This window comes from Vollenhovia emeryi, unplaced genomic scaffold, assembly GCF_000949405.1.
Source record: "Vollenhovia emeryi isolate VEMERY1.0 unplaced genomic scaffold, V.emery_V1.0 DF939139.1, whole genome shotgun sequence".
In the NCBI taxonomy this organism is placed as follows: domain Eukaryota; kingdom Metazoa; phylum Arthropoda; class Insecta; order Hymenoptera; family Formicidae; genus Vollenhovia; species Vollenhovia emeryi.
The window spans coordinates 764,681-790,290 of record NW_011967227.1 but is presented as its reverse complement, the minus strand read 5'-3'; the positions used below and the strand labels follow the sequence as shown (position 1 = coordinate 790,290).

Here is a 25,610-nt window from a genome sequence, read left to right as displayed (position 1 = left end):
CTGCATTTTGCAATATTGTTTCAGGTTTCGTATCGTATGACAATGCGTCGAGCGCGCAAGCGGCGATCCAAACGATGCACGGTTTCCAGATTGGCATGAAGCGACTGAAGGTCCAGTTGAAACGGTCCAAGGACGCTTGCAAGCCGTACTAGCTGATGTCACAGAACGTTCGTAGGTAGATACCAAGGACTACTCGGACACCTCGGCCCGACGGCGTCCTTAGTCGGGACGACGCTCGTGCATTTAATTAACAACCGCGATGGTTGATGATTATTCCGCAGCGGAATCGCGTCTAGCGATAGGTCTAGGTAGACATGCGAAAGTATATTAGGTGGCAGTGTATCCAAGATACTCTCTAGTCAAGCAGTATTTTCCACGAAGGTAGCGAGTTAACGGGCTATGATCGAGCGTTCTCAGACGCCGAAGAGGAGACGTCGCCGCTCGACACCTTCGCCGTCCTATCGAAACGAGGCTGTGATAATCCAGAAGACTCTCTTGTCTCCGTCGGACTGACTTTTCTTCCGAGGTGCAGGAACGTAATTTATTCTTTTAACGTGTCGCTTGTGCGAACTGTCCCGCCGAACTGTCTTCTCTCTTCTACCTGCCGGTCCGCCCATGTGTGAACACATTTCAGTACATTTTTTAATCCAACAATCTGTCTATTCTGTTCACGTCCCGTGCCACGTCACGATTGTATATCGTATTACATCTGTTAACTTTTCCAGTGCCGAGTTAAATATAGAAATCCCCTGCTTTTTTTTCGACAATCCATTTCAATTATTTTAACAGAAGACGGGATAGGATTAACAAATCAGTATTAGCTTATTACCATTTCAGACCACTTGATTTCGTAGTGTCTGTGATGATCGATTTCATCAGAGACTATGACCGATTTCTAGAGTTTATTCAGATTTAGTGAACCCAACGAGATATAAATAATTAAGATTAATTATAATCACGCGCGATCAATTCCTTTAGGAATTAAATGAATTGTGTTGTTTTTCTCGTCGAAAGCACCTTTGCGATTTTATCGAATTTTAAGAAACATCGATACATATATATGTTGAGTATTGTTTATATATTCTCAAAAATAAGGGATTTTGCATGCAAGAGATATGCGAATATTTTATTACGCTTTTATAGAAGACAGAGAAATTTGCATGTAAAAGCTTCGTGATGTGATTGTAATACATCTACCCATTTCGAATATCTCAAATCGACTTCCGCCTTCACGAAAACAATCGGTATTCAGTTTTCAAATTAAATGGCACTAGCCATTCTAAAGACTTCTCTGTTTATTCATGAGACGTATAAAGTCTTCTTAGTTTAAACTTGACTCGATTTTCGGGTTAAAGTTCACATCAGGTTAAAATTACACCCAGAGGAAATGGGTTTTAGTGGCGCGCATTTAGCGTTAAACGTGCTCGTTCATTTCTGAATTCGGTTTGTCTCTCTCGCTCTCTCTAGCACGCATAACATAAACGTATGGTGGGAATAGCAACGTTCATCGCTAAATGCGCAACGGTACGGGTTTTTCAAATATTCACCTGTAATACCCGCCCGTACTTATCGCACGATCTCGAAAATATGTTCGTCTCTTCGAATCTCGAAGGTGCAAGCCTGGCGGCACGTTCCCGGATGATGCAATCAAACTACATTTCGTTGCAAAGGCTGCCAGTAAAGCTTTCTGTGCTAACTTACTGTTGCACAAAGTGAAATTACGTACGTGAAGTTCACTAACAACGTAGCTTTTCCCCTAGGAGGGCAAGACTAGTTTGCTTTGAATTTTCACGCAGCGTTCGAGTCCGTACCTCGTAACCATTTGACGATTTGACTTTTCTCTCTCTCTCTCTCTCTGTTTTTCTTTCTATATTTTTTATAATTTGTTTCTCTTTATCTCTATATCTCTTAATTTCTCTATTTTGTTCTCCATACCAATAACCACGGTAGTTTGAGCCGGTACAATTCAGCCGGCAGATACGAGCGATAAACGCAAAGATCTCTCTCACTCATTGTAATTATGTCAGCAGCTATTACATCGCGTGTATCTCCTTCGTTTATTGTTCGAAACGCACAGAATTCGATACGTTCTCACGTGAGATAATAATATCACTAAGTTTTCTATGGTTAATCACGCTACGACGCTTTATTAGTTAGTAATACTAACATTGCCATGTGATTTTTTTGGGGGGAGGGGGGAAGGATATGCAACCGATCGTCGCAAGCGGTGGGCAAGCCAGTTATTTCCATGAGAAACTAATTTATGCTCGAGAAGCATGTACTTGTCGTTACTTCGCTTTATCGTCGCGACTTTGGCTCAGCGCAATCGGTAACAAATGATTCTCGACCATAAAGCTGTTGTAGGAGAGATGTTGCTTAATAGCAGTGACATCACTGAAATAATCTGTGGAATTAAATGTCCTAATATACTGGGGGAACGTCCCTTGCAATATTCACTTTGTGACATCCTTCAAATATTCTCAGAATCCACACCCGCTGTTAGAGACGTAACTGAACAACCGCTGCGGCTGTTATCTGTAATCTAAGTCTGGAAACAATTGGCGAGTTTCACCGTTTGCGTTGCATTAGCAACGAGTTTTCACGGATGCGCTGTCGAACACTTTGTTTCTCTTTCCTTGTGACTGTCTGTCAAGCTGAATAAAGTGGACGCTCGTTGCTCGTGTTCAAAAAGGACGACTCGGCAAAGTACCCGCGTACACGATGCACGGTGTCGTCGGTTTGGAGGCCCCGCGAGCAATCCGTTTGATTCTTCAATGCACTTTGATAATTCTCATTCTGTATGACGTGTTCGCTAATTGTCTTGTCGGACAGCCTTCGAGGTATTGTTTTATCGAAACGTTATTACATCTCAATAAAACAATATCTCGAATTCATATTACTAGCTCTTCCTTTTTAATCATCGAAGAAATGGCGAAATTTATAAGTTTATCCTCTGATATTGCGTTCATTCCGCGAGGTCCTCTTCCTCAAGGAACTGACGGTCCCGTGAACACATGTTTGTTCTGCGGCGGATAACAGCAACTAAACGAGTTAAAAATTGGTACGATTTGTCGCTATCCGTTGTTATCTGAGACGCGAGTCCGCAGAGACAATTGGGCGCGGTAGATTCTGGCGGGGCCTCGGAGGAGCCGTTCACCGCGCGCGTCTGCTCGGGGATGAACCTTCATATCTGGTGTGTGGTGGTGACTAACATGTCCGTGTGTTTGTTTGTGTGCCAGCAGGTGGCCTGTGACGTTGTGACCGTGTACTCTCGATCGGAGTCGCCGTGCCATGTCAGTCTCAGTCAGTCAAATCGGTGCCGGTCGTTCGCTCGACCGGTCGACCGGTCGATCAGTCACACAATTCCCCGGTCAGTCTCTCGATCAGTCTATCTGTGTCTGTCGGTGCCTGTACAAAGAGCAACACCCGCCCACGCGCTCTCATTTCTGCCGTAAGATCCTCCGCCTTGTCGACCTCTTCTCTATCTCTATCTCTTCATTTCATCCCCTCGACCTCTCGCGCGCCCATACCCGCCTGTCCACGAAGTCGCGACGTCGTTCCTCGCGATCGCACCGAGAGGATCGTCCCTCTCGGTCGCACCTGCGCGTACAAAAACCCGCCGGACGAATCCTCGGACACGCAGGGGGAGTTCCACGTTGCTGGGCGAGCGAAAGAACTGTCGCGGCCGAGAGAGATGCGCACGAGATGCGGAGGAACACGATGAAGAGGGCCGAGAAAGTGGAACGGAAAGGAGGACGATGCACCGACGACCGACCTGGGTTCCTCGAACGAAGCTAACGCGCTATGTTAACTGTCTGTCCAATCTCTCCCCTCCTCCCCTCTACCCCTGTATATATACAGATATATATATAAATATATTATGCATATATGTATATACACATATATGTGTACGTGTGTATGGTATGTGCGTGCGTTAGAGAGCGTGCGAAGAGGATTCTCTCGTGGTTGAGCTAACGGCAGGCGACGCTCCACGTCTTGCGGTGAAAGAGGACGAAGGAGGACAAGCGAGGAACGCGCGGCACGAGCTGTGCGAGAGAAATTTTTCTTATACATAATTATACATATACATGTTCATAAATCGAATTATCCGACTGAGAACTATTTTTATCGGCTCTACTATCGGGATCGCTGTCAACGCCTCGCAGCACCTGTTTATACATAAAATTATACATATGCATATGTACCGTGCGTATGTATCGCGGCAAACTGGGCGTGTAGACGAGATAAATGCGCGTGTATAAAGAAGAAAATGCGCGCGAGACGGAGGCTGGAAAGGGAAACGCGAACGGACGAACAATGATCGTGCGGGATCGATGCGCGTGCGATTTCTTAGGCTTAAATCGTGACAAGTATACCAAAAACGATAACGGATACAAAGAATTAAAACAAAAAAGAAGCCGATAGACAGCGAAGAAACGAATATAAGAGACATTTTGTAGTAAATGACTTTGTGATAAGATTGTATCGTACAGGGGACTGCGGTCTCAAGCCGAAACTGGGCCGGGTCGCTCAGGAATAGCACATCAGGCGTCACACATTCGTGCATCCAGTTCTATTACGCCGTCAAAGACACTTCGCGAATATAGACAAGTACACGAGAGATGCGACAAATTTTTAATCAATTTTAATATCGGACGAGTTTCCCGACCGCGCACTTGCATTGTCTTCTTCGTCGAATTAATTGCGAGTAATCTTATACGTCTTCATGAAAATTACGTACCGGATCGATCGGACGGGGTTGTCTGGCTCGATTCAACGAAGTAAAAGTTTCTCATCAAGGTGATATACTGTAAATGGAAAAGGAAAAGAATTGCTATAGTAATTGCAAAATATTTCGCGAGCAGAAAGAAGAGATTCACTCGAATAGTATTACATCAATACGCAAGATATTTTGGGATAACTCATTCTTAATATTGAACATGAATTTGCTTTGTAGAAGTAAATGGGAAAGTGTGTTAATTTTTCAAAAGTTCTATCGATCATAAAATATTGTTTTCGAATAATTAAACGAACAAACAAATGTGATTCTACGTGAGACTTATTTTCGCATTACTTCTGAAAATGATTGATGATTGCAATTCTTGTTATACCAAACTTATCGAGAGAAAACAAACGTATCAATATTTACGTTGCAATTGGTGCAATTTATATATTTTATCTTTATAGGTGCAGATAATATATAAATGAGAAAATATATAGAGTGGAATATTTCCAAGAACACGTGATAGAACGTTAGTATAAATATTTTCAGTTGGACGAACATCGTAAAAATTGGTTGCACGATGAAGTTGTGCGATGATTGTATTCGAACGAAACAAATCAAGATCGTACAAGAATATACATACAGGGTTAGTGATTAAAAAGAAGTCATTTTAAGTACTCTAGTCTGAATGTAAAAATGCCTTCGTGGATGTTAATTTAACGTAAAAATATTTCAAAATCGATTGCGTTTAATTGGATTACATTGCATAATAAGAATTTACATTTGATAGAATCTGAATTAATACAAAATATATTTCTCCTCTCATACATGACTCGTACTGTGAAATCATTCTCTGTTTATTTGAATTTTATATATATCATGAAAAAAAACCGCGTAAGTAAAGAAAATTTATTCTATGTAATACTATGATTCTTCAAAACAGTTTTTAACAACTAATATTAAGTCGTAAAAAGATGTTTTACACCTCGAGTGTGAATCCTGATTAATCAATATTCAGAGATATCATCAAGGTGATGACGTCCACGAATGCTAAATATTATTTAATTATCTAAGAAACAAGAAAGAAATTCAGTAACTACTACCTGAAACCATTAAAAGAATATCTTTATCTTTTAGACCTTTAAGTTTTTGTTTCTTTAGGTATGGTTGTTAAACTCTTCTATATTCTATGAGTTAAAGGCACGAGTATTAAAAATCATGTCTCGATACATGTTCTATTTTCCACGATTCCAAAATCATTAACAATTGTCGTTTCTCGAAATTTGCTCGCCATATTATCCAAACGACTGAATCTTGCGCAACTTCCTCTTGTTATTGTCGTGTCACCTTTCATAAACACACACTTCCAGTTTCGATAAAATACATATCCTCCAATTTCTTTTCTCGCATAGTCTTGTCTATATTGAGCAAAACAAGTTTGCGTGCACCTAATTATTGAATGGCAGTATCTGTTTCTATTGTTTTTGTAAAAATAATGGATATATAATGCTTTTTTATTATGTTTTTCTTTAAGTATTTTAAGCAGAATAATGTGTCAACATCATTTCTGAATTGAAAATTGGAAAGGTTGCAGAGACTATTTATGTTTTAGATGAACTTAGACATAGAAGAATGATTTTTCGACATATCTTTAAAATTAGAAATTGTATCATTCTGTATTATTAATTGTTATTTACGATTAAGTGTACGTAGCCTTGTTTTGTCACCAGCAATTAACATGCACACGTGCGTCAGACCAAATAAACGGAGCATCGACGTCAATTTTACAAGGTAAAATGTGTGCAAACGTGCAATTTTATCTAACATTTGCGATTGTCTTTGAGTAGTAGAGAACGTCGTGCTCCGGATTACCAAAGATGTGTCTTTAATTAATTCATGTACTTACGCAACGCTAACAATTAATCCAAGTCAGTGTTAAAAGTCTACGCATGAGCAAGAACTATTTGTGTACAGAATATCTATATTATTGCCTCATATGTGATGTAAGCCGATAAATCAACAGTTGCTTATCCTTAAATCATGTGTACTTAGAAAACAAAGAGCACATAAACACATTCAATTATGTGAAAATATTTTTATTGACGTGCTCGAAAATGCTAGATTAAAAAAATTATTTTGTCATCTTCTAAATGGCTATAAGGAATGAACTTTAAGCAAAATTTTCAAGACAATTGATCATAAAATCTAAACTGTCCAAAGATAATACCAATAACAGTTAGCAAAAGTCAGTTAAATTTCAAGCTTTTTTAATATGTGTACAAATGGTCACCAGACACATAAGTAATAATCTCTAAATATATAGGTAAAATATTACAAGAGAGGGAGTTTTAGACAGAGGAATAGTGTGATATTCGATACTTAAACTATGCGTGGATGGCTAGCACTGATCTACATCGATTAAATCGATTAACTAACAATAGGAAACGAGCACGCGTACACATTAGTCTTGTGCGTATATACAAATAGAGCCTAGTCACAAATATTGTTTAATGATTGAAAAATCGCTTCTATGTTCGTGTCATTTTCACTATTGTTCTTCAGCACGTGCGTTGACACTGTTGTTAGTGCTACGTTTATTATGGCTATTATTATTGCTATGTTTATCTTTACTAGTTATACCTGTTATTCTAATTTGATTACAATTATTATAAGAGAAAATTCTTATCATTACTTAATATTATTATTCTACTACTGTCATTATACTGTCATTATTATTTTATTACTAGTATTATATGTTTATATTATCAGTACTCCTGCCAATGATGGCGATACTATCATTGGCATTTATTATTACAATTATAACTATACTTCTATTACTTTTATATGTATTATTAGCACTTTGTGCGCGACAGCGATCGTGATTATCATTTATTATAATTGCTAATGTCGATCGCTCGCTAATTTAGTGTTGCAATGGCAGACTATCAGTTTGTAAGCCAAAATCGGAATTCAAGTACTTTTATGTCCGATTTTTTTTTTACGGACGCTAACACACGAATTAATTCATTCGTTGTACAAGCGAATCGCGTATTATGTGCGGTCGTTAAACGGTCAAATAAGGATCACTCGTTGAGACGGTTATTTCCAAACCGAAGTATATATTTTAAATAATACGGGACAATGTACTTATACGATGAATGACTTATTTTTATGTTTGTTCTCATGTTAAATATTCAAAGATGCAATTGGATAAATTTGGACATTGATTAACGAAAGCAAAATGTGACATGTGAAATGTTTTCAGCGTTCGTCAAAATCGTTGCATATACTCGTACTCGCAAAGTTTCAGATTATATAGAAAGGTCTTATATAAGAGATATAAACACTTTGTATTTCAAAAAAACAAAATTGCGCAGATAAATATTTTTGGCATCATTGTAATCATACTCTTTCTCACGTAACTGAGAGATATTTACTCTTGTGTTTATCTTCTTAAACGTCAATTATACTTAACTAATTTTGCCTTACATTAGTAATATAAGTTTCTTCTCTTTCTCTCTCGTATATACGGACCGATCAATTCGGTGATCCTATTCGACTAATATTTAAATGATACAATTGTCTATCCGAATTACTAGTACTTTATTTTTACAGTTGTAATCTAAATCTGTTGATAGAATATGTTTTTGTTTCTAAATGTTTCAGCTATTACCTCGTAAGATTACTGTTATACTGTTGAGTATACCGTATTTGCGTCGTTAACAATCCATCGTGCTTCTTTATTTTTGTTTTCTTACAGGCTATAAGTCGAATTTTTGTTCTTTTTTTAGTTTGTTCGTCCACCGCGTTTCTCTCCTCTGATGCAAATTGTATGCCTTTTTTTTTATTAAAAGATAGGGAATGCGCTACTATCGGAGTTAACGAGATGATGAATCATGTCCATAAAATGCACAAATTCTTGATTTTAATATGTTGAGTGTCAGTCATTGTATGTGAACACGCGTTGCTGAAGTCATGTTTTAATTTTACAGACAAACATAAAATAACAGAATTAGCCGGTTATTGATTTAATTAAAATGTTAATAGCTAATAAAAATCCAGAGTTTGATAACGGCAGAAATGCTCATGTAAAAATAATGCCAGTATGAGAGATATGAGACATTGAACTTCGACAGACAGTATTTCAAATATTTGTGCTCAGTACTCAACATGTTAAATGTTTTAGATATTGCAAATGGTGCAGCAAACAGTACTTAAGCAACTGCAACGAGTACTTAGACATATAAAGGTAATTCATTAAAAAATCCAAATTTTTAAGATGCTTTTATGAATTTACAATTCAAGTTTGCCCTCAAATAATTGATGTATTTTATCAATAACAATATTAAAGTAAACACGAGAGACAAATTTCTATTCTAAATTTATATTTTATTAATATCTATGTAACTTAAAAATTACAAAGATCTTTAAGATGCTCCGAAAGGCGCGATTAATCCTACTCTTTTAATTAGATCGATTTAACCATTGGTGATCGAAGAACAATCGTGAATGCGAATAAAATACCGAGACTTATCGCTGTAATTACCTTACATGCACATTGGCAATTTTTTTGCATACGCGCTTACGTACGTGGCACGTACGGACGCGCATCTGTATTCGGGCATTAAATGTATGTTTTTCTTTCGTGTATACATCTTTATATACAGAGTATACAGAATATACAGTGTATACAGATGTATACATACGACGTAAGTGTTGCGTATGCGATGGTATACGCCTTCTGTCTCCGCGTGTAACGTCACTCCGCGCTTATTCTTAATCGTGTCCACTTTTTGTTTCATTCTTTTATTTCTTCATTCTCTTTTTTGTTTAATAATTATTGATTGACCTTAAAGCCGTCGACGAAACCGCGGAGATTGTCGGCGTGTATCGTTAAATATACTTATACATTTTTTTTCTGTTTCGCTTAATCTACAATGCGATCAGCATGTGGCGTATGTTGAAAATAACAATATATATATTTATTTTGTTGTTTTAATTTTTTCTCTTAGCTTTACTACCATTCCTATGATCCTGATCCCTTGATTGCCATATTTGATCACCGCTTTAGCGGAAAGCCGTAGAAAAACTGTGCAAAATAATTTGACTACCTTTTTTATGTTTGGTTTACACTTTACACTATGGTTTCGAATTAACTCCTTAATGAACGTTGGAATGTTCTCTTCAAAGTACAGAGAACTAAATGTCGATGAATGAATGAACTATTATAATTTGCTCATAATGGAAAAGAACTTGTTAAGAAATGTGTTCAAATATAATTTGTCAAGTGTAATTATCGCGATAACAATGATTTTATTAATTGTAACATCAATTGTAGCAAAATCTATAATCAATAATAACTTAAGGGGTTAATTCATCATAAATGAGTTAAAGCTTTATATACATATCTTTTGCATTGTACATAACTGTATGTGTACTGCGTGCTCCAAAGATACTAACTACAGCAATTGATGAAAGAAATATTGTATACGATATAATTCAATTTTTTGTGCAGCATAAGTCACATAATCTCCTAAAATTTTTATTTTTTTCACATTCATGCAGTGTTGCTTATTTTATAAGTAAATTCCAAAGAAAGCAGATTAAAAGAACATAAAGATAAATTCGGATCGGAATAATTTATTTTTAATCTTCTGTTGACTCCAAGTGACTTCGAAGTAAAATCGATCAATTTCTTATATCAATATCAAGAATATTTTGACATTGTTCATTGTTTCCAAAAATACAAATGCTTGAAAAATAAATTTAATACAATTCGACCCTTATCATTGGTTTAATGGTAAAATAAATATAATTTTGTTAAAAAGAATGTACAGTGCAGATATTTTCGTACAGACATACATACAACGCATAGCACTTCCCAATTAAACACAAAATAAATCCCTGTACTATTTGAATGTCATTCGACATATATTTTTCCAGTTTTTTCAAAGCTTTTTTTATTCATTCAGCTGTTATTTATATCGACTCGATCTCCATTCAAATATAAAATTTGCCACAAACAATTGCCTTTTCCTGTAACAGTTTTCATTAAAATATTATATTTTTGTGTTATTTTCTATGTATAATTATTGCAATTTCTCATTGATCAAGATTTAGGACGCAGGATAATTAATAAATAAAAGGACAGGAGCAAAAATGTTTGAGTGACTGATATAAACGACTGATTCAGTGGCTATTGATAACAAATCGTTTCAACTTTAATCTTATAATATAATACTAAAAATATTTGCTAAACATCTTCTCGATCAGAGAAAAGCTAACAGGAAGCATCACTTTTTTATCATAATCTTGTCACTTTTACACGTTATATACGTTTTGTATATAAATCAGCAAAATCATCAGTCATTTAGTGCGGACAAACGAATATAGTTGTAATACTTGCTTTCAGAAAGTTATTTATTTCTGCGACGTTTAAATTAAATATAAGATGATTTTCAATTTACTTTTAATTATACATTATTTAAGTTAATATGTATGCAATATTCATTAAGTTCCTATAATGCATTAATGTCGACGTTGAAAGCAGTATTACTTTAAGTTGGGATGCAATCTAAATCTAACACGTCACACTCGTATATTGGGGACTTGACATAAAAAGGTCTAAACATGATATTTTTAGAAAATTATTTTTCGTTATGGAAGATTACGTGCCAAGAACATATTCATAGCAGCGCAAAAGCTATGCAACTGATAAGAACATTCGTAAAGTACAAAATGAGATTAAAAGTACTTTTTATAAATAAACAAAATGCAAAAAACATTTTAAATTGCATAACTTCTTTCAGCATTTCTTTCCTAACATTAACAATCTTTTTTACGTGTCAAGCCTTCGATTACATGAGTAAGCACAAGTTGTGATCTTTCTTTTGTTGCTCATGCTAGGCAGAGAGCATATGAGTTGTACAGAATCCGCACGCACACCCGCAACAATCATTCGACGAATTAGTATGTAGACTGTACATAGGCCGTACCTAGCTCGTAAGGATATTTTTTGTACGCAGCAAAATCCCGAGTGAGTTATTGTATCGTCATCGTCTGACATGATTTTTGTGAAGAGTACGTGTGTTCACAGTGGCGCAAAGAAGACCGATATTCAGATTCAATTTTAATAAACCAATTGTAATGAACTTGTCGGATTTACTATGATACGATGATCAATATTTTGTAGATGTCATACAATACAATTACAAAAGGGTTTAAGAGACAGAATTACAATCCTTATTTTGTCATCCTATGTCCTTTGTTCATCATTAAATGAACATAGTACACATATATTAAAGACACAAAAAGATAAAAACTGTTCCTTAAACAGTGATAAAATACTAATTTTCTTCAGTGATTAACTTTTCTTAGAGATATGCGTCTGATTTGATGTCCTGTAGGGATCAATTTTTAAAACAGTAGACATAATAACGCAAATTATTTTTAGTAATAGTGCCGTTTAAAAATAAAAATATGGTGAAAGAAACTATCGTTGCATTTATTATTGTTGGTCAAAGTAAACGTTCAGAATAATTGTACAATTAAATTTTGATTGAGGAAAATTTCAACGCCTTCCGTTGATAGAAAAGAGGTCCGAACTATGTTCTTCACTGAAACAGATGTTCTGTTCAATAAAAGAATATCAAATATGTATTATTATACATCGGTTAGGGCGAACTAGCGACAGCTGCTGAGTTTGTTACTCTTATCATGTAAATACCAGTCATAATGTTGCGTGTTTAACTTGTAGAGGCGAGTCTATGTAACTATTGTAAATAGCAACGTTTAACGGACCACGATGTGCGTTCCCGCTTTTAACGGAACTCTGCCACTGTGTACATGCGTCGGCGATTATTCCCGGGTAGGTGTATGGAAGCATATGGGAATGTTGAAAGTCTATGCATAGTCTACGTGCAGAATATTTGAAGCATCATTCACGCAAATTATGGCTCGTATTCATGCTTCATTTAGTGTTAAATGTGGCCATATAATTTTCATTCTCTAATAATACCAAATGAGACATTCAGACAAATAAAACTTGAAACCTAACTGCCACATTTCGCGATAAATATAATAACTATTATCTAATTTATTAGCAAAGTGGTAATGTAGGACTGGATACTCTATGTAAAGTGACTTGATATTCTAAAAGTGTCAAAGGCAGAGAAAAATATTATAAAGAAATGTTTTGATATCAGTCTGTTGAATAATATTAAATTTAATTTTCTATTCCCTTATATCTGCAAATTTCCTACTGAAGAATACTTTTACTCTTACTTCATACAACACACTTTGTATATTCTATGCGCAGACTTGTTCATATGTGAATGTTCGACGTCCATATAAGAGAATAAACAATGAACTACATATACATGTAGAAAGAAAGATTATGAAGTTAATACGTTAGTATTCTTTTTTATCCCGAGGTGCGTCTTCAAACCGTTCTTTGGATTTTGCAAATCGCTTTCATCGACGGAGAAGAGGTACAACGATAAAACTCGTTATCGATAGCCGTCGACTAATTGTTAATTGCATCCGTAATTCGCTTTTAATGAATTCGTGAGTGGGTCAGGTGTTTAAAGAATTACACTTAAGTCAGCAAATAATCGCGCCTGCAATTAAAAATTTCTCGGCTAATCAGAATTATGGATAACCATCTCTGAAATGTGTGTCGCTCTTGATGTTCGATTTATACGATGGGGGTTCTTTCTAGACTGCAAGGATAAAACTCATGCAAATAAGTAACATACTATTAATTTGGGATTCACGTTTAATTTGATATTTGTAAATTAGCCTTGCTAATTAATGAACTGATAATTGCTTCTCTTCTTTTCAAAATTAGAAAAAGTGATAAAAACCGACAAAAATAATGCATAAGTCACATAAACTGAAAATTATTAGATTATACACATGTACGTATGTATACATATAAATACATATAACATCCTAAGTTAACACATACGTTTCATAATTTTCAAATTAAAAAGATTGATATTTGAAGCAGTTGAAAACGAACTTTCTTTGCATTTAACATAAATTATCATCATTCTCTTATTTTATAAATTTGTTTTTTATCCTTGCTCGCGTCTAGAACCGACCCGATATATCACTGTATAAATATTGAGTCGTAAAATCAGCTATGTAAACCTGATCGACTCGATAGAAAACGCGAATTAACCAATTTATAAGACTTTGACGAAAAATGAGGTATCTTCATTTTTGGGAAACGTCATAATATTCGAAACAACTGATTAAAAGGTTTCTCGCGTTTTCGAGTTCACGTGTGAATTCGTGAACAAGATAAATTAGTTTTACTTATAATAGAATCTAGTAAAACAAATTTAATTGTTATTGCCATACCAGAACAAACGTTAATTTTACTCGAATTTACTGTACAAAATGTATTTGTCACAAAAAATTCGATATTGCCGAGTGTGCACGTTATTGGATAGCACGGATTTTTTTGACAATTAAATTATTTCTTGATAAAAATTCGCCTAAACGATGCAGCCTAACCGAGAAAGTTACATTAAGAATGTGAACGAGTAGCTTTGATCAGATAGAAACAAATGTGTGCATACAGATTTCCTTTCTGTCTCAAAACAGTTATGCTAACTACGAGATTGTTAAAATCGGAAAATAAATTTCTAGATTTGCTTAATTTCGCTGACACGGGTGATAATAAAAGATTCGCACATATATGTTGTATGTCAGATTTATGATTTTTATTGTTTTCCAGCTTTAAAGAGAGTGTAATATTAATTTGTGACAATTACGTTATGAATAAGAATCTAGCATCTAGTGTTTATATTAAATAAACGCTATACAATGCAACACACTTAAATTCAATGCGTGCATTGTGTTTTATAATACTGATGTTTCAAATTTGCGTTTATTCTTTCCAATTAATATAGTCACAACGTAATAATGCAATCGTTATAATGTTTACAGTAATCTAATGAGCATGAGTGCAAAACTGATCGCAGAAGCACAAAGTTGAAAAAAATGTTAGTAAGTACGTTTGCTAAAAATGCACTTTTACAAAAATATATCAATTTTAGATAAAATTACTTTTTTAAAATAAAGAATATATTATAAAATAAAATTTCTAATTTGAACAAAATTATTAAACCCAGAATAAAAGTTGGAAGATAAACATGTTTTTTACCAATTTTTATTTGTAAGCTTATTATTTTTTTCATTGCTAAATTGTGCACCTCACGCATCTATAAATCTGCCGTTGAACTTTAATAGGAGTAGCATCGCTTGATGCAATAGAGAGAAGATTGATTGTCCGTGGAGAAAGGCATGTACAGTTTTCAAGAAATATGCATAGCCAATTATGCAAAGATAAAAGTGAAGAAACTTGATATTACTTTCCAAAATGCATTGTGATAATTGGAAATGCTATTTATCCTTATTTCCAAATATCCTTTAGTAACCGAAAAAAGGTTTGTAAGTTTCATGGCCAAAATGATATAAGCAATATCACATTGCGAATATTTATTGTGAATAAACAACACTCTCAAATTTTTTCGTTAAATTCGAGATACGCATATACTTAAAACTAGCTTGTAAAATATCTTTCTAATGACACGTTCTCTTTTCTTCTTCCAAGATTTCCACCGATGATCAAGAGTGTGGGCTATCGATGGTATACATTTTTTACAAGAAACGAGTTAGAATAAATAAAGTATGAACAAGATGAATCGCAAAGTGAGGGTTGGGTGTCTTCGATGTACTATCACGGTGTCCTGCAAAGTTCTGTGTAGTTATTGTAACGACGGCGATGACGATCACGCACGATCGAGCAACTCGCATCCACATAGTAATTAACACGACTTCTAAGATAGCGTAACATTTATCAGGCAAGCTACAAGTCACGGTGTTTAAGTATGTGTGTGTGTGTGTGTGTGAGAGAGAGAGAGAAAGAGAGAGAGAGTGTGTGTGTGTGCGCGTGCGTGCGTGCGTGTCCCTGTGTATGTGTATATATGTGCACGTATACACATACATATACATATATACATAGCGAACTTTTAGATTTTATATATCGCATGTGTGAGAACGTGCGGCAGCGAGATGAGCGCGTGTAAAATGCGTATGAGCGCGCGCGCGCTACAGAATTTAGGTTCGGCAGGTTAATAAATCGTATTTTCGAAATAAATCTTGTTCTACAAATTTGCGTACCCTTTCAACCCTACCTTTCAATTTAAATCTATACGAGTGGGAGGTCTGCCAGAATTTTCAAAGAATTGCTAATTGAGGAATATGCTAATTGTAAATCTGAGCTCCGAAATAATAAATTTACTATGACGAATAAGTGCACTAGTACACGAATTTAATATTGTTTAGTTCATCGCTCTTCAATATGCAGCATGTAGAATTGCGTGGAGTAATCATTAAGATACTTCGTGAATTCATCGTCAATTTTGCCTTTCATCTTTGAAAGGACTAGCAGGAACCGGAACAGTCTTTACCGAGCGCTCGAAGAGATCAGCTCTTCTCCAGAGTAGTCTCGTTCGCGACATTTCGTACCGTAAAAGCACAGGAATTTGATACCATTTTTGTTTTGACATCCACTCTTAGTTTAAATATCACTGACGTAATATTGTAAGTTTTCGAAAAGAATTTTATTCCGTTTGTATTGACTTGCATCGATTTCGTTTTGTGGTCAACATATACTTTTAAGTTGCAATCTCCTGTAATTAAACTTGTAGATTGTTGATTTCTCTGAGAAGGACCGCAACCCGTACGGTCTAAACGTCGGATTTAAATAAAGAAACCATCTGCCAGCCTAAAGTCGTCCAACAATTCCTTTTATCGTTAATCAACTACTGGCGCTTCACATTCTTTCGTTGTTAATACTTTTTGTTTGCAATATTTTTAGTATTCTTTAAATAAATTCGCCATTCGCGCGAGTAAATTTTTCGAAGCTTCCAAGTAATTCAAATCTGCCTCGCTCGCTCTCACTGCTATCTCGCTCGCTCTTATACCCTCTCGCTCGCTCGTGTTACGGAATATCAATAACACTCTCGTGTTACCGACATTTTATGCATGCAGCACGGAACACAACCAAAATCGGGCACTACATTACTCGCTTACAAAATGGGCGTAGCACGGATACGCACCAAGTGGAGACTTTATCGGCAGTGGTTGAAAATGGGAGTAGCGGAATAGTTGCAAAAATAAAAATGGACGTAAGGCGCTGGAATCTGCCGAGCGAGAACGGTACATATCAAAACTATCAAATACTGTCAAATACTGTAGAGATTATCCAGTGTTCGACTATTCGGTGCAAGCAATCGAACTCGCTATATGTGATTTTGTATGCGATAGCCTGTGTTAGCCTTCTTTCTTTTCAGGAGCTACATACGTAGGTGGTTTTGTATGTACGATATTGTATATTGCATCTTACTATGCGTTTATGAATTGAGAAAGAGAGACGAGTGTCATTAGGACAGTGATCGGTATCGGTTAACAACTTTTCCGCGTATCCTCTCTAATGCGGACGCGCACTTCACCGAGTTTGATCCGGTTGTGTGCTCTTCCACATGTTCTGCGATAACGAGATCAACGAGTTGACCGCGTAGCCTTGGAATAATCGAGCTTTCGGTGAGTGACGCACTGAGGTAACCTCTAAGACACGTGACACCTCGCGTATTTACAATATTGTAAGAAGCAAAGGATAATTTTTATGACGAAAACTGTTAGGTAGATTAGATTATAGCAACATGGGCCAACAAGCGTGTTTTGAACGGCTGACATTAGCAAGGGGACATGCGAAAAATAGAAATAATAAGAAATAATGACGGGCTAAAAGCCGGAGAGGACAAGGAGTTCGTTGCGTGCCGTTGTAGACCAGTACGGAAATTATTAGCGTATTAAGAGAGAAAAGGCAAGTGACTGCCTGTGAACCTGTAGAGTGAATAACTGGCGAGGGACTGCCAGTGTTCTAGTGTAACTGCAATCTATTATATTCTGAAATTTTGTGTGCTTGGGCCATTTGATTAGATAATCACTTTAGATAATGTTAACTATTTACTGGCGACATAAATCTCATATCTCCGTTAAATTATTAAATTGTCTATTTACGCCCTTTTATTTCTATTAAATCCTATATATCTTACAATATTTACCTTGATTTTGCGTGCCATTGTGAATTACAGGCTCGAATTTTATCAATGATCGCACTACGTCTCTCGCGATGACACGCAAAAGAAACGCGACCGGGAGGCGTTAAATCCGTTTATCTAATGATTCGTTATGTCATTTCTTTCGGTCGTCCAGACAAAACTTGCAAATTTCTTCATGCACAAGTATATGCTATTGATGGACTAGATCATCGCTCTATGATTCATTGCTGTTTATCTTGTACAGATACTACCGTAATACACATTTTTACATTATGCGCCGAGCACGTATCAAAGCTTTGGCTGCCGTGCCAGTTCGGAAGAAGCCTCTACAGGATTCTACAGATTCTATTGATGCTAATGATGCGTCTGATAAGGAAAAGAAGAACGAAAACATATCTAATATTCATGAGACTGAACAAGTGGCTAGCAAGGAGGCTGCAAAGGTAGAAGAACAGAAAAAGGACGACGCAGCTACGATTAATATATTTGAGCAAAAGGAACAAGAAAAAGAAGATAGACCCAACATTGGCGATCAATTGGTTCAGAATTGTATTCCGCTGCCAGACGTGCCTACAGTAACGGATATAGGTGAGAATCGTGTGGAAAAAATAAGAAATTTAGATTAAAGGACACGAAGAAAAATACTTTACATTTTGATTTCTGCCAATACATTTACTCGTGTGTGTATATATTTAAAATAATAAGTATTTTAATATATTTTTCAGCTTCTCCAACAAAGCAGAGTCGGCCATGTTTCATGAGACCTACACCAAGGTTGGACAGTGGCGGCAGAATAAGAAAGAACAGCATACAGGGAAGTGGCGCGAGCGCAAGTGAGTCCGAGGATGAACACAGCAAGAGAGTGCAATCCGTCGTGCCGAGTCGCGTACGAAATGATTCCGTCTGCTCTGTACAAAGCAATAAGGAGAGTACTACCAACGACAATCAAAACAGCCCTTCGAAATTTAAAACAACCCAGAAAAGACGTATGCTGGTTTCGGAATCTGCGAGAAAGCTGGCCGAGGCCAGAAGGGAGTTCTTGTTAAAGCACGAAAATAGAACCCCCGAAAGGAGCCAATTGAAAATGTACGATTTGATATATTATAATCCCGTGACAAATCCTATGAAAAAAATGCCAGTTGAACGAAGACAAGTGTCTACTACGCCACAGTGAGTATATTGAGTTGCCATGTAATTGAAATATTAAACTTTTATTGTAATATCAAAATCTGGTTGTTCTCCAGACCGGTGGAAGTTCCGGAAGAGGAGGAGGAAGATGATCCATCGGCAATGTCCACACCGCAGGTGAAAGTGGGTCCCGACGGTCAGTTAATAATAGACGAACAAAGTCTCGTAATAGAACACACAGATGCGAAAAGAGAAGAAGAGATATTAGCGAGCGGGGTTACTATAGAGGACGAAAACACCCACGGCGGTGGTTTCTATAAAAAGCATAAGAGGAGCAAGGAGTGGCCAAAATGGGAAACATTTAAATTCTACAGAGTTTTGAACGTAGTAGGTACGGACTTTCTATTGATGCAGACACTCTTCCCGAACAGAAGTAGACAAGAAATTAAACAGAAGTACAAGAAGGAAGAGAGAGTTAATCGACAGTTAGTCGAAAAGGCTCTGAAATATCACCAAGAATTCGATACCGATTTGTTAGAAGAGCAACTAGGTATGTTCATTTATAGTCTTTTTTTTTTCTCTTAAATTCTGCTTTTGTTTGTTCATACAAGTTTTGTAATATATAAAATAATGGTTTACGAGTACGTGAAAACTTTAAGAAATTACAACTACTGTTGTAAATATTGAAGGATTTTTGTACCAGTCCTGATGTGTCTTCTATTTGTTTTTCCCCCAAGTTTTGATTTATTGCTTTTCTAAATGAGTAAGTTATCTGTAAAATGTATTTTGCCTTTAGCAATGCTGCAAAAACTAGAAAATATTCCAGACACGTCTAAGAAACCATCGGAGAAAGTTAAGAACGGACAATGCTTGAGAAAAATTGACAGAAAACGCAAGCATCGTAAGTACATTGTAATTTTGATTTCATTAACGTGATCAATACTAATATAATAATAAAATTTCTCGACGAATGAACATATAAAAGAATTATATTTTATACAAATTATTACATTTATGGAAAATTAATAAATAATTATAGGATTAGTAGCAGAAAGTATCGGGGAGTGTGAGGCACTGTCCAACGATCGAGAAGCTGAAGATGCTGAAGATACTGTAACTTCGATGACAAATGAAATCGATACAGAAATAAATAGCGATACAAATAACACTCAGCAACAAATGGAGAAAAGAAGCAAAACGCGGAAGTCGAAGAAACGTTTGAATGATAAGTCCGAGATGTTCGACGATTACAGATCTTATACAGATGCCGATTCAGACAGCTCTGAGGAGATTTATCAAGCCAGACCGACTAGATCCGGCAGACTGTCGAAGAAGATAAGGAAGTTACAAGCGCCTGATTTTGATACACTTAACAGTGATACCGGGAATGAATCGCCGGTAGATGACAAGTCTATGATACCATCACACATAGCTGTGGAGGTTACAGAATATGTAAATACACCAGTTACAAATAGTGAAAATACGGAAACTTCTTGTTCCGATCATATTATGACGATGATACCAAATATTAATCAAATGGAGCCAGGAGCCGTGGTGATTGTCTCGAAGGAATCTACAGAAAATCCTGGAAATACTATTTTACAAGTTTATATGGTAGCCTCGAACATTGACTCCACTACAACAATCACACCTAGCGCGGCGTCTGGGAATAAATCATCAGAACTTTTAACCACTAAATCGGAAAATGTCGAGTCGAGCATTGTAGATGATTCTGATTAAAAGGTCTCTTGCATTGCATTTAATTATAATCGAACTTAAAAAGAAAAAACTAAACAAGTAAAATTATCAACAGACCATATCCTTGATGGGGATGTTAAACGTTGTAAATTTACAAGATAAATGTTCGTTTTTTTACGTACACACGTGTAAAATGGTTTTTTATACTAATTAGTGAAAGTATAATGTGCATATTATACATATGTATATGTAGTATTATAATTATAATTAAATGTAATAGTATAAGATGTTTCCTCTCTGTGGATAGATTTGCTTTCCGATACAGAGCTTTGCGATACGATATAGAGATTTTATTATAAACGTGATAAGAATTGAGCAATGTATGTGCAACAAGGGCCATATGTTTTGTTTATTAAAACTTTTTTTTTCAGAAGACTGTAGACAGTCGAATTTTATACATGTATATTTGTTTTGTCGCTCAAATTTGTACATCAAGAATTTTGTAGAGCGAGATGAGAAATAATGGATATACAAAAAGTATATTGCCCCGATACTATGGTTCTTTATTTTAAGTCGGTTTATATATATACAGGGTGTTAAAAAAAACTATTCAATATTTATATGGTAGATAGGATACACCATACTAAGTAAAAAAACCTAAATAAACAGGTCAAAAACTCAACCGTTTCTGAGATATAAACATTTTGTATGTCAGCATTATATGATTGACTTACTGGCTTCTGTGTCGCATGCGATGTGAGAAGAAGATAATCTGTCTAAATTATTATCTCGATATTTACGGAAGGTCTTCCATGTCCTCCTTCCATTTCCATACACGCTTGGCATCTTCTTACAGAGTCGCGAACTCTCTCGAAAATTCCAGGTCTCTGTCGAATTATTTAACAAGCACGCTGGATTCGGTCACGTAAGAATACACTATCCTTTTTAAATATCCCCATAAAAAATAGTCCAATGGACAAAAATCAGGGGATCGGAGGAGAACATCGCATGCGACATGTAGAAACCTGTAATGTCTATATCTCAAAAACTTGTTTTCGACCTATGTTCATTTAGGTTTTTTACTCAGTATGGTGTCCTATCTATCATATAAATATTGAATGGTTTTTATTGAACACCCTGTGTATACACACATGTAGTACACTATACATTCTGGTACAATCATAATATTCTGTTGAGATATGGAATCGAGAATAATTTAACTCAAACGAAAAGATGATCTTATGATGTATGTAAACACATCAACTATATGCAATTATGCTGTAATAGAAGTGTTATGAAAGTTATCAGCATTAAAAGTACTGCCATGAGTATTTTTTTGTAAAATTGTATCATCGACTACAAGTGACTATTGAAATTACTGCAGAATAAACTGCAGAATAACTACAGTTGTCACATGTACAACATTGAGCAAATTAAAATGCATTAATTTTTTTTAGCAATAAATTGCCCACGTTATACGCAAAAAGTGATTGTTCAATCATTTCTAATGTCATCATTGGTAAAGGTAAAATGTACATTTATTAATTATATATTTAAAAGATGTATGAAATTTATTTTCGACATTTTTCGTGTTGCATATACGTGAGTGGTAAACATGGTAATATATGTATCTTTGTTGTAGCTTTCATTTTTTGTTCTTAATAATTAATAGCATAATTCTACAGTGTCACATGGAATCCATTTTGAACTTTCCAAAGCATCCCAGAAATTATAATCTTGTTCAATCATTTCTCTGTTCACTTTATCGACGTCAGTGGGGATTGAATGCTCTATAAAACAAAACGAGAAAAAGAGGAAAGTCATATAAAGCAATTGGATCAAGATTCAATGAATAAAATATGATACATATTAATTTTCTTACACTATCATAAAGAAATTAATAACATACCGATCAATTCTAATTCATCTTCCTCGAGTTTCTGATCAGATACATAACTATTATAGGCATCTGACGTCGGTTCACTTTCGTAGTAACCTTGTTGCCAAGCACTGTAACTATTCCAGTACGACGACGTGTCATAGTAATTATACGAATCTGAATTCATGTTCGATGCTGCGTACTCAGAAGTTGATTGCGATGGCGTCGAACTAAATTAGTAATTAAAAATTAACTGAGATTATGAATTATTATAAATACAGATATGTCTCTCTCTGCTTGCAGAGACAATATCGAAAGAGAATATCGCTTACATAACGGTTAGAAGAAGAAATTTATTCTCTTTATACGCACTTATTATTTATAACATTTAATGTACAATCAAGACATACCCAGACATTTTGTTCCAAGGTCTAGGCACTGCGTTGCAGATTTTTAGAGACTTTGTTCCAAGTCCTTTGTAACCATTCATAGTAACAAGACTATTTTTCTGCTCCTCCTCGTTCGCGAATCTAACAAAGCCGTAGCCCTTGCTGAATCCAGAGCTGTCCAATATTACCTTAGCCGTCCTGATAGAGTTATAATTCGAGGCGAATGCTCTGTACAAAGAGTAATCGTCTACGTCAGTGGAGAGATCGCCTACCCAAATACTGAATTCTCGCTCGGCGGTAGGTTTTCCTGAAGTACTGGCGTGATTTAGCCGGAATCTTACTGGCTACAAAACACAACGGTGATTAGCTCATTGCCAGAGCAACGCTCGTTCGGATTTGGTTACCAGAATTGTCAGGGTTCAGACAGACTTGTATAGCATGTAACATGTGCTTAAGGAATCTGATTGGTCCACAAGTACATACATAAGGAAATAAGGCGGTGACGTTACACACTGGGACTCGCTTGCGCACTCCTCGAAATTTTGCGCCCTATGCTGGAGTATCATTGCATACATGTCTAGTAACAATGGTAATGTTACAATGCTTAGGTCCGGTTTTACCAAACGTTTAACTTTAATCTTAGCTTAATTCATGTTTGTCTCTTTCTAAAGTAACAGTTGAGAAGAACGAATTAAGCTAAGCTTTAAGTCAAACAATGTAGGCAGGAAACCAGATCTTAGGCGCCCCTCCAAATTTTGCACTCTACGCTGGAGCATACACTGCATACCGCCTAGTAATGGCACTGAAAATGGGCTAATCAATTTCCTTATCCATATGCTATATCTTGCAATTAGTAGGCCTGCACACCGCACACACAACACCAGAAATTTTGACTGGGAAAACATTCCATTAATAAAGTTGTTGAATTTAATCTCAAGGCAAGTAAAGAGCACGGTTGTCCCTCGAAGGATAGAAAACTTAACGTCAATCAATAATAATTGATAAATTTTACAAATTTGTTTCTCTATGGTGGAAGTTGAGCAAAATTTCCTTTCCATAAAAATTGCAATTAACGATTCAGGAGGGAGTCGAGATCCTACATCTTTTTTTCTTTCAAGAAATCAAAGGCGCCAATGCTTGTTACTGCTATGAAACTCTAACAATTATGGTCCGAGCGTAAGTGTCGAACATGTACTTAAAAAGCTTACTGCGCTATACCTACAGGATTTGAACCGGGTATCACCTTGCCGTTTAGCTTGTGCATGGCATCGAGCGCCATTTCGTCCGTAGGAAAATGTACGAAACAATATCCTGCGGGCTCGCCAGTATAGCGATTCCGCATAACTTTGATCGTCTGCGGCTGTTCACCCATTTTGTGAAACGCATTCATGATGAAGCTTTCCGTCATGTATGGCTCCAGCTGAAATAAAAGAATTCATTTCAGGTGACGGCATTGGAGCAATCCGTGTGTAGAGAAGTACTTTGTCCTTAAAATTACGTGAACAAATCTACTCACACCACCCACCCACAACTGACACAGCACCATCGGCCCTGACATTTTGCTCGTTGTTATTGTAACAGCTCTTGTAAATGCTTCCAATAGCTGTCCGTCCCTTCCGACCTGACAATTTCACATAGATAACTGAGAAATGTGCAATTATATTGTTTCGGCGCTGACTTTTTATCTCGGATAAGTAGCCAATTTTATCAGTTGATCTCGGAGACATTAAACGTACACTTATTGTTAGGTACACTTACGTGCTCTGCGACAATAGAAACCACGGTCCTACATCTTCACGCACGAACACAGTTTTATAGGATAGACCGGTACGAAATTAATAATAATTCAGCCGTATGCAAAAGATTACTCCAATAACAAGCCGGGTATTATAAGTGGTTGGAGTACTCGCAATACAGGCCACGAGGTATACAGTCGTCAGCACAGAGGCTGCGACACTTTCTTTGATGAGTTTACGAACTCGCAATAAAATTCAGGATGCGAATCCTTAAGTCCATCACACAATGGGTTTGTTTTCTGTTCCTGGGGCCCGATTCTCGAAATCATTCGAAGAAGAAACGTATACGAACATTCTGCTCTAACAGAAGAGATGAAAGTCGATTGGTTAAAGCCATGCGAATAGCCAATCAACTTGCAAGTTTTCTGTAAGAGCAGAATTTTCGTATACGTTTCTCCTTCGAATAAATTAAGAATCGAGCCCCTGCACTGGTGAACTAGTGCAGTAAGCTAGAATGAGAAAAAATATGCTTGTCATAGGCTGATGGCAGACAACCATCCGTAAGTCCCAGTCTACAATAGAGATTTAAGCCCTAAGCCTTAAGTCCCAGTCTACAATAGAGATTTAAGCCCTAAGCCTTAAGAAATTGACTAATCACAGTCGCGCATTCTTCTCATACTTGACCGTGATTGGCCAATTTCTTAAAGCTTAGGGCTTAAATCATCTATTGTAGACTGGGACTTAGAAATTGACTAATCACAGTCGCGCATTCTACTCATACTTGACCGTGATTGGCCAATTTCTTAAAGCTTAGGGCTTAAATCATCTATTGTAGACTGGGACTAAGCGCTTACGGCTTAAGTTTTTCTCTGCCTTACCGTAAGTTTACGGCTTAGTCCCAGTCTACAATAGAGATTT

At 36.2% G+C, this 25,610-nt stretch overlaps 3 protein-coding genes across 8 annotated transcripts in view; 2 read left to right on the top strand and 1 right to left on the bottom strand.

Moving 5' to 3' along the window:
- LOC105567265 (CUGBP Elav-like family member 2) overlaps positions 1–11,956 on the top strand; it is a 326,569-nt gene extending 314,613 nt beyond the window's left edge. The window contains exon 14 of the mRNA XM_012021985.1: positions 25–11,956. Within this exon, the coding sequence (XP_011877375.1) occupies positions 25–152 (128 nt within the window). The 3' untranslated portion in view covers positions 153–11,956. The remainder of the gene's footprint in view (positions 1–24) is intronic.
- Positions 11,957–16,937: 4,981 nt separating this feature from the next.
- Positions 16,938–22,019, top strand: LOC105567257 (transcription factor TFIIIB component B'' homolog). 5 transcript variants are annotated; one of them, XM_012021981.1, is made up of 7 exons: positions 16,938–17,341; positions 17,445–17,624; positions 18,107–18,450; positions 18,588–19,032; positions 19,107–19,540; positions 19,787–19,891; positions 20,030–22,019. In XM_012021981.1, exons 3-7 carry the CDS (start codon positions 18,135–18,137, stop codon positions 20,728–20,730), a joined length of 2,001 nt encoding a protein of 666 aa, XP_011877371.1. In that variant the 5' UTR covers positions 16,938–17,341; positions 17,445–17,624; positions 18,107–18,134; the 3' UTR covers positions 20,731–22,019. The 5 variants fall into 5 exon arrangements, with proteins under 5 accessions (XP_011877371.1, XP_011877370.1, XP_011877366.1 ...); XM_012021980.1 differs by having other exon boundaries at positions 17,441–17,624; XM_012021976.1 differs by lacking the exon at positions 17,445–17,624.
- Positions 22,020–22,240: 221 nt separating this feature from the next.
- Positions 22,241–24,911, bottom strand: LOC105567256 (tRNA selenocysteine 1-associated protein 1-like). Of its 2 annotated transcripts, none has more exons than XM_012021975.1 (6): positions 24,715–24,911; positions 24,473–24,598; positions 24,179–24,376; positions 22,978–23,300; positions 22,598–22,797; positions 22,241–22,478 (listed from the first exon to the last, which is right to left on the bottom strand). In XM_012021975.1, the coding sequence occupies exons 2-6, from the start codon at positions 24,512–24,514 to the stop codon at positions 22,354–22,356; spliced, it is 888 nt and encodes a 295-aa protein (XP_011877365.1). In that variant the 5' UTR covers positions 24,515–24,598; positions 24,715–24,911; the 3' UTR covers positions 22,241–22,353. The 2 variants fall into 2 exon arrangements, with proteins under 2 accessions (XP_011877365.1, XP_011877364.1); XM_012021974.1 differs by having other exon boundaries at positions 24,473–24,577; positions 24,715–24,910.
- Positions 24,912–25,610: the final 699 nt, after the last annotated feature.

What these genes read in the sequence shown, in the direction of transcription:
- LOC105567257 (XM_012021976.1), top strand. Translation starts at nt 18,135, where the DNA reads ATGCGCCGAGCACGTATCAAAGCTTTGGCTGCCGTGCCAGTTCGGAAG. An exon ending in CAAGTGTCTACTACGCCACA is followed by an intron (nt 19,033 to 19,106) that starts GTGAGTATATTG and finishes GTTGTTCTCCAG; the next exon opens with ACCGGTGGAAGTTCCGGAAG. An exon ending in TTTGTTAGAAGAGCAACTAG is followed by an intron (nt 19,541 to 19,786) that starts GTATGTTCATTT and finishes TTTTGCCTTTAG; the next exon opens with CAATGCTGCAAAAACTAGAA.
- LOC105567256 (XM_012021975.1), bottom strand. Translation starts at nt 24,514, where the DNA reads ATGTCAGGGCCGATGGTGCTGTGTCAGTTGTGGGTGGGTGGT. An exon ending in GTCAGTTGTGGGTGGGTGGT is followed by an intron (nt 24,377 to 24,472) that starts GTGAGTAGATTT and finishes CTTTTATTTCAG; the next exon opens with CTGGAGCCATACATGACGGA. An exon ending in AGATGAATTAGAATTGATCG is followed by an intron (nt 22,479 to 22,597) that starts GTATGTTATTAA and finishes TTTGTTTTATAG; the next exon opens with AGCATTCAATCCCCACTGAC.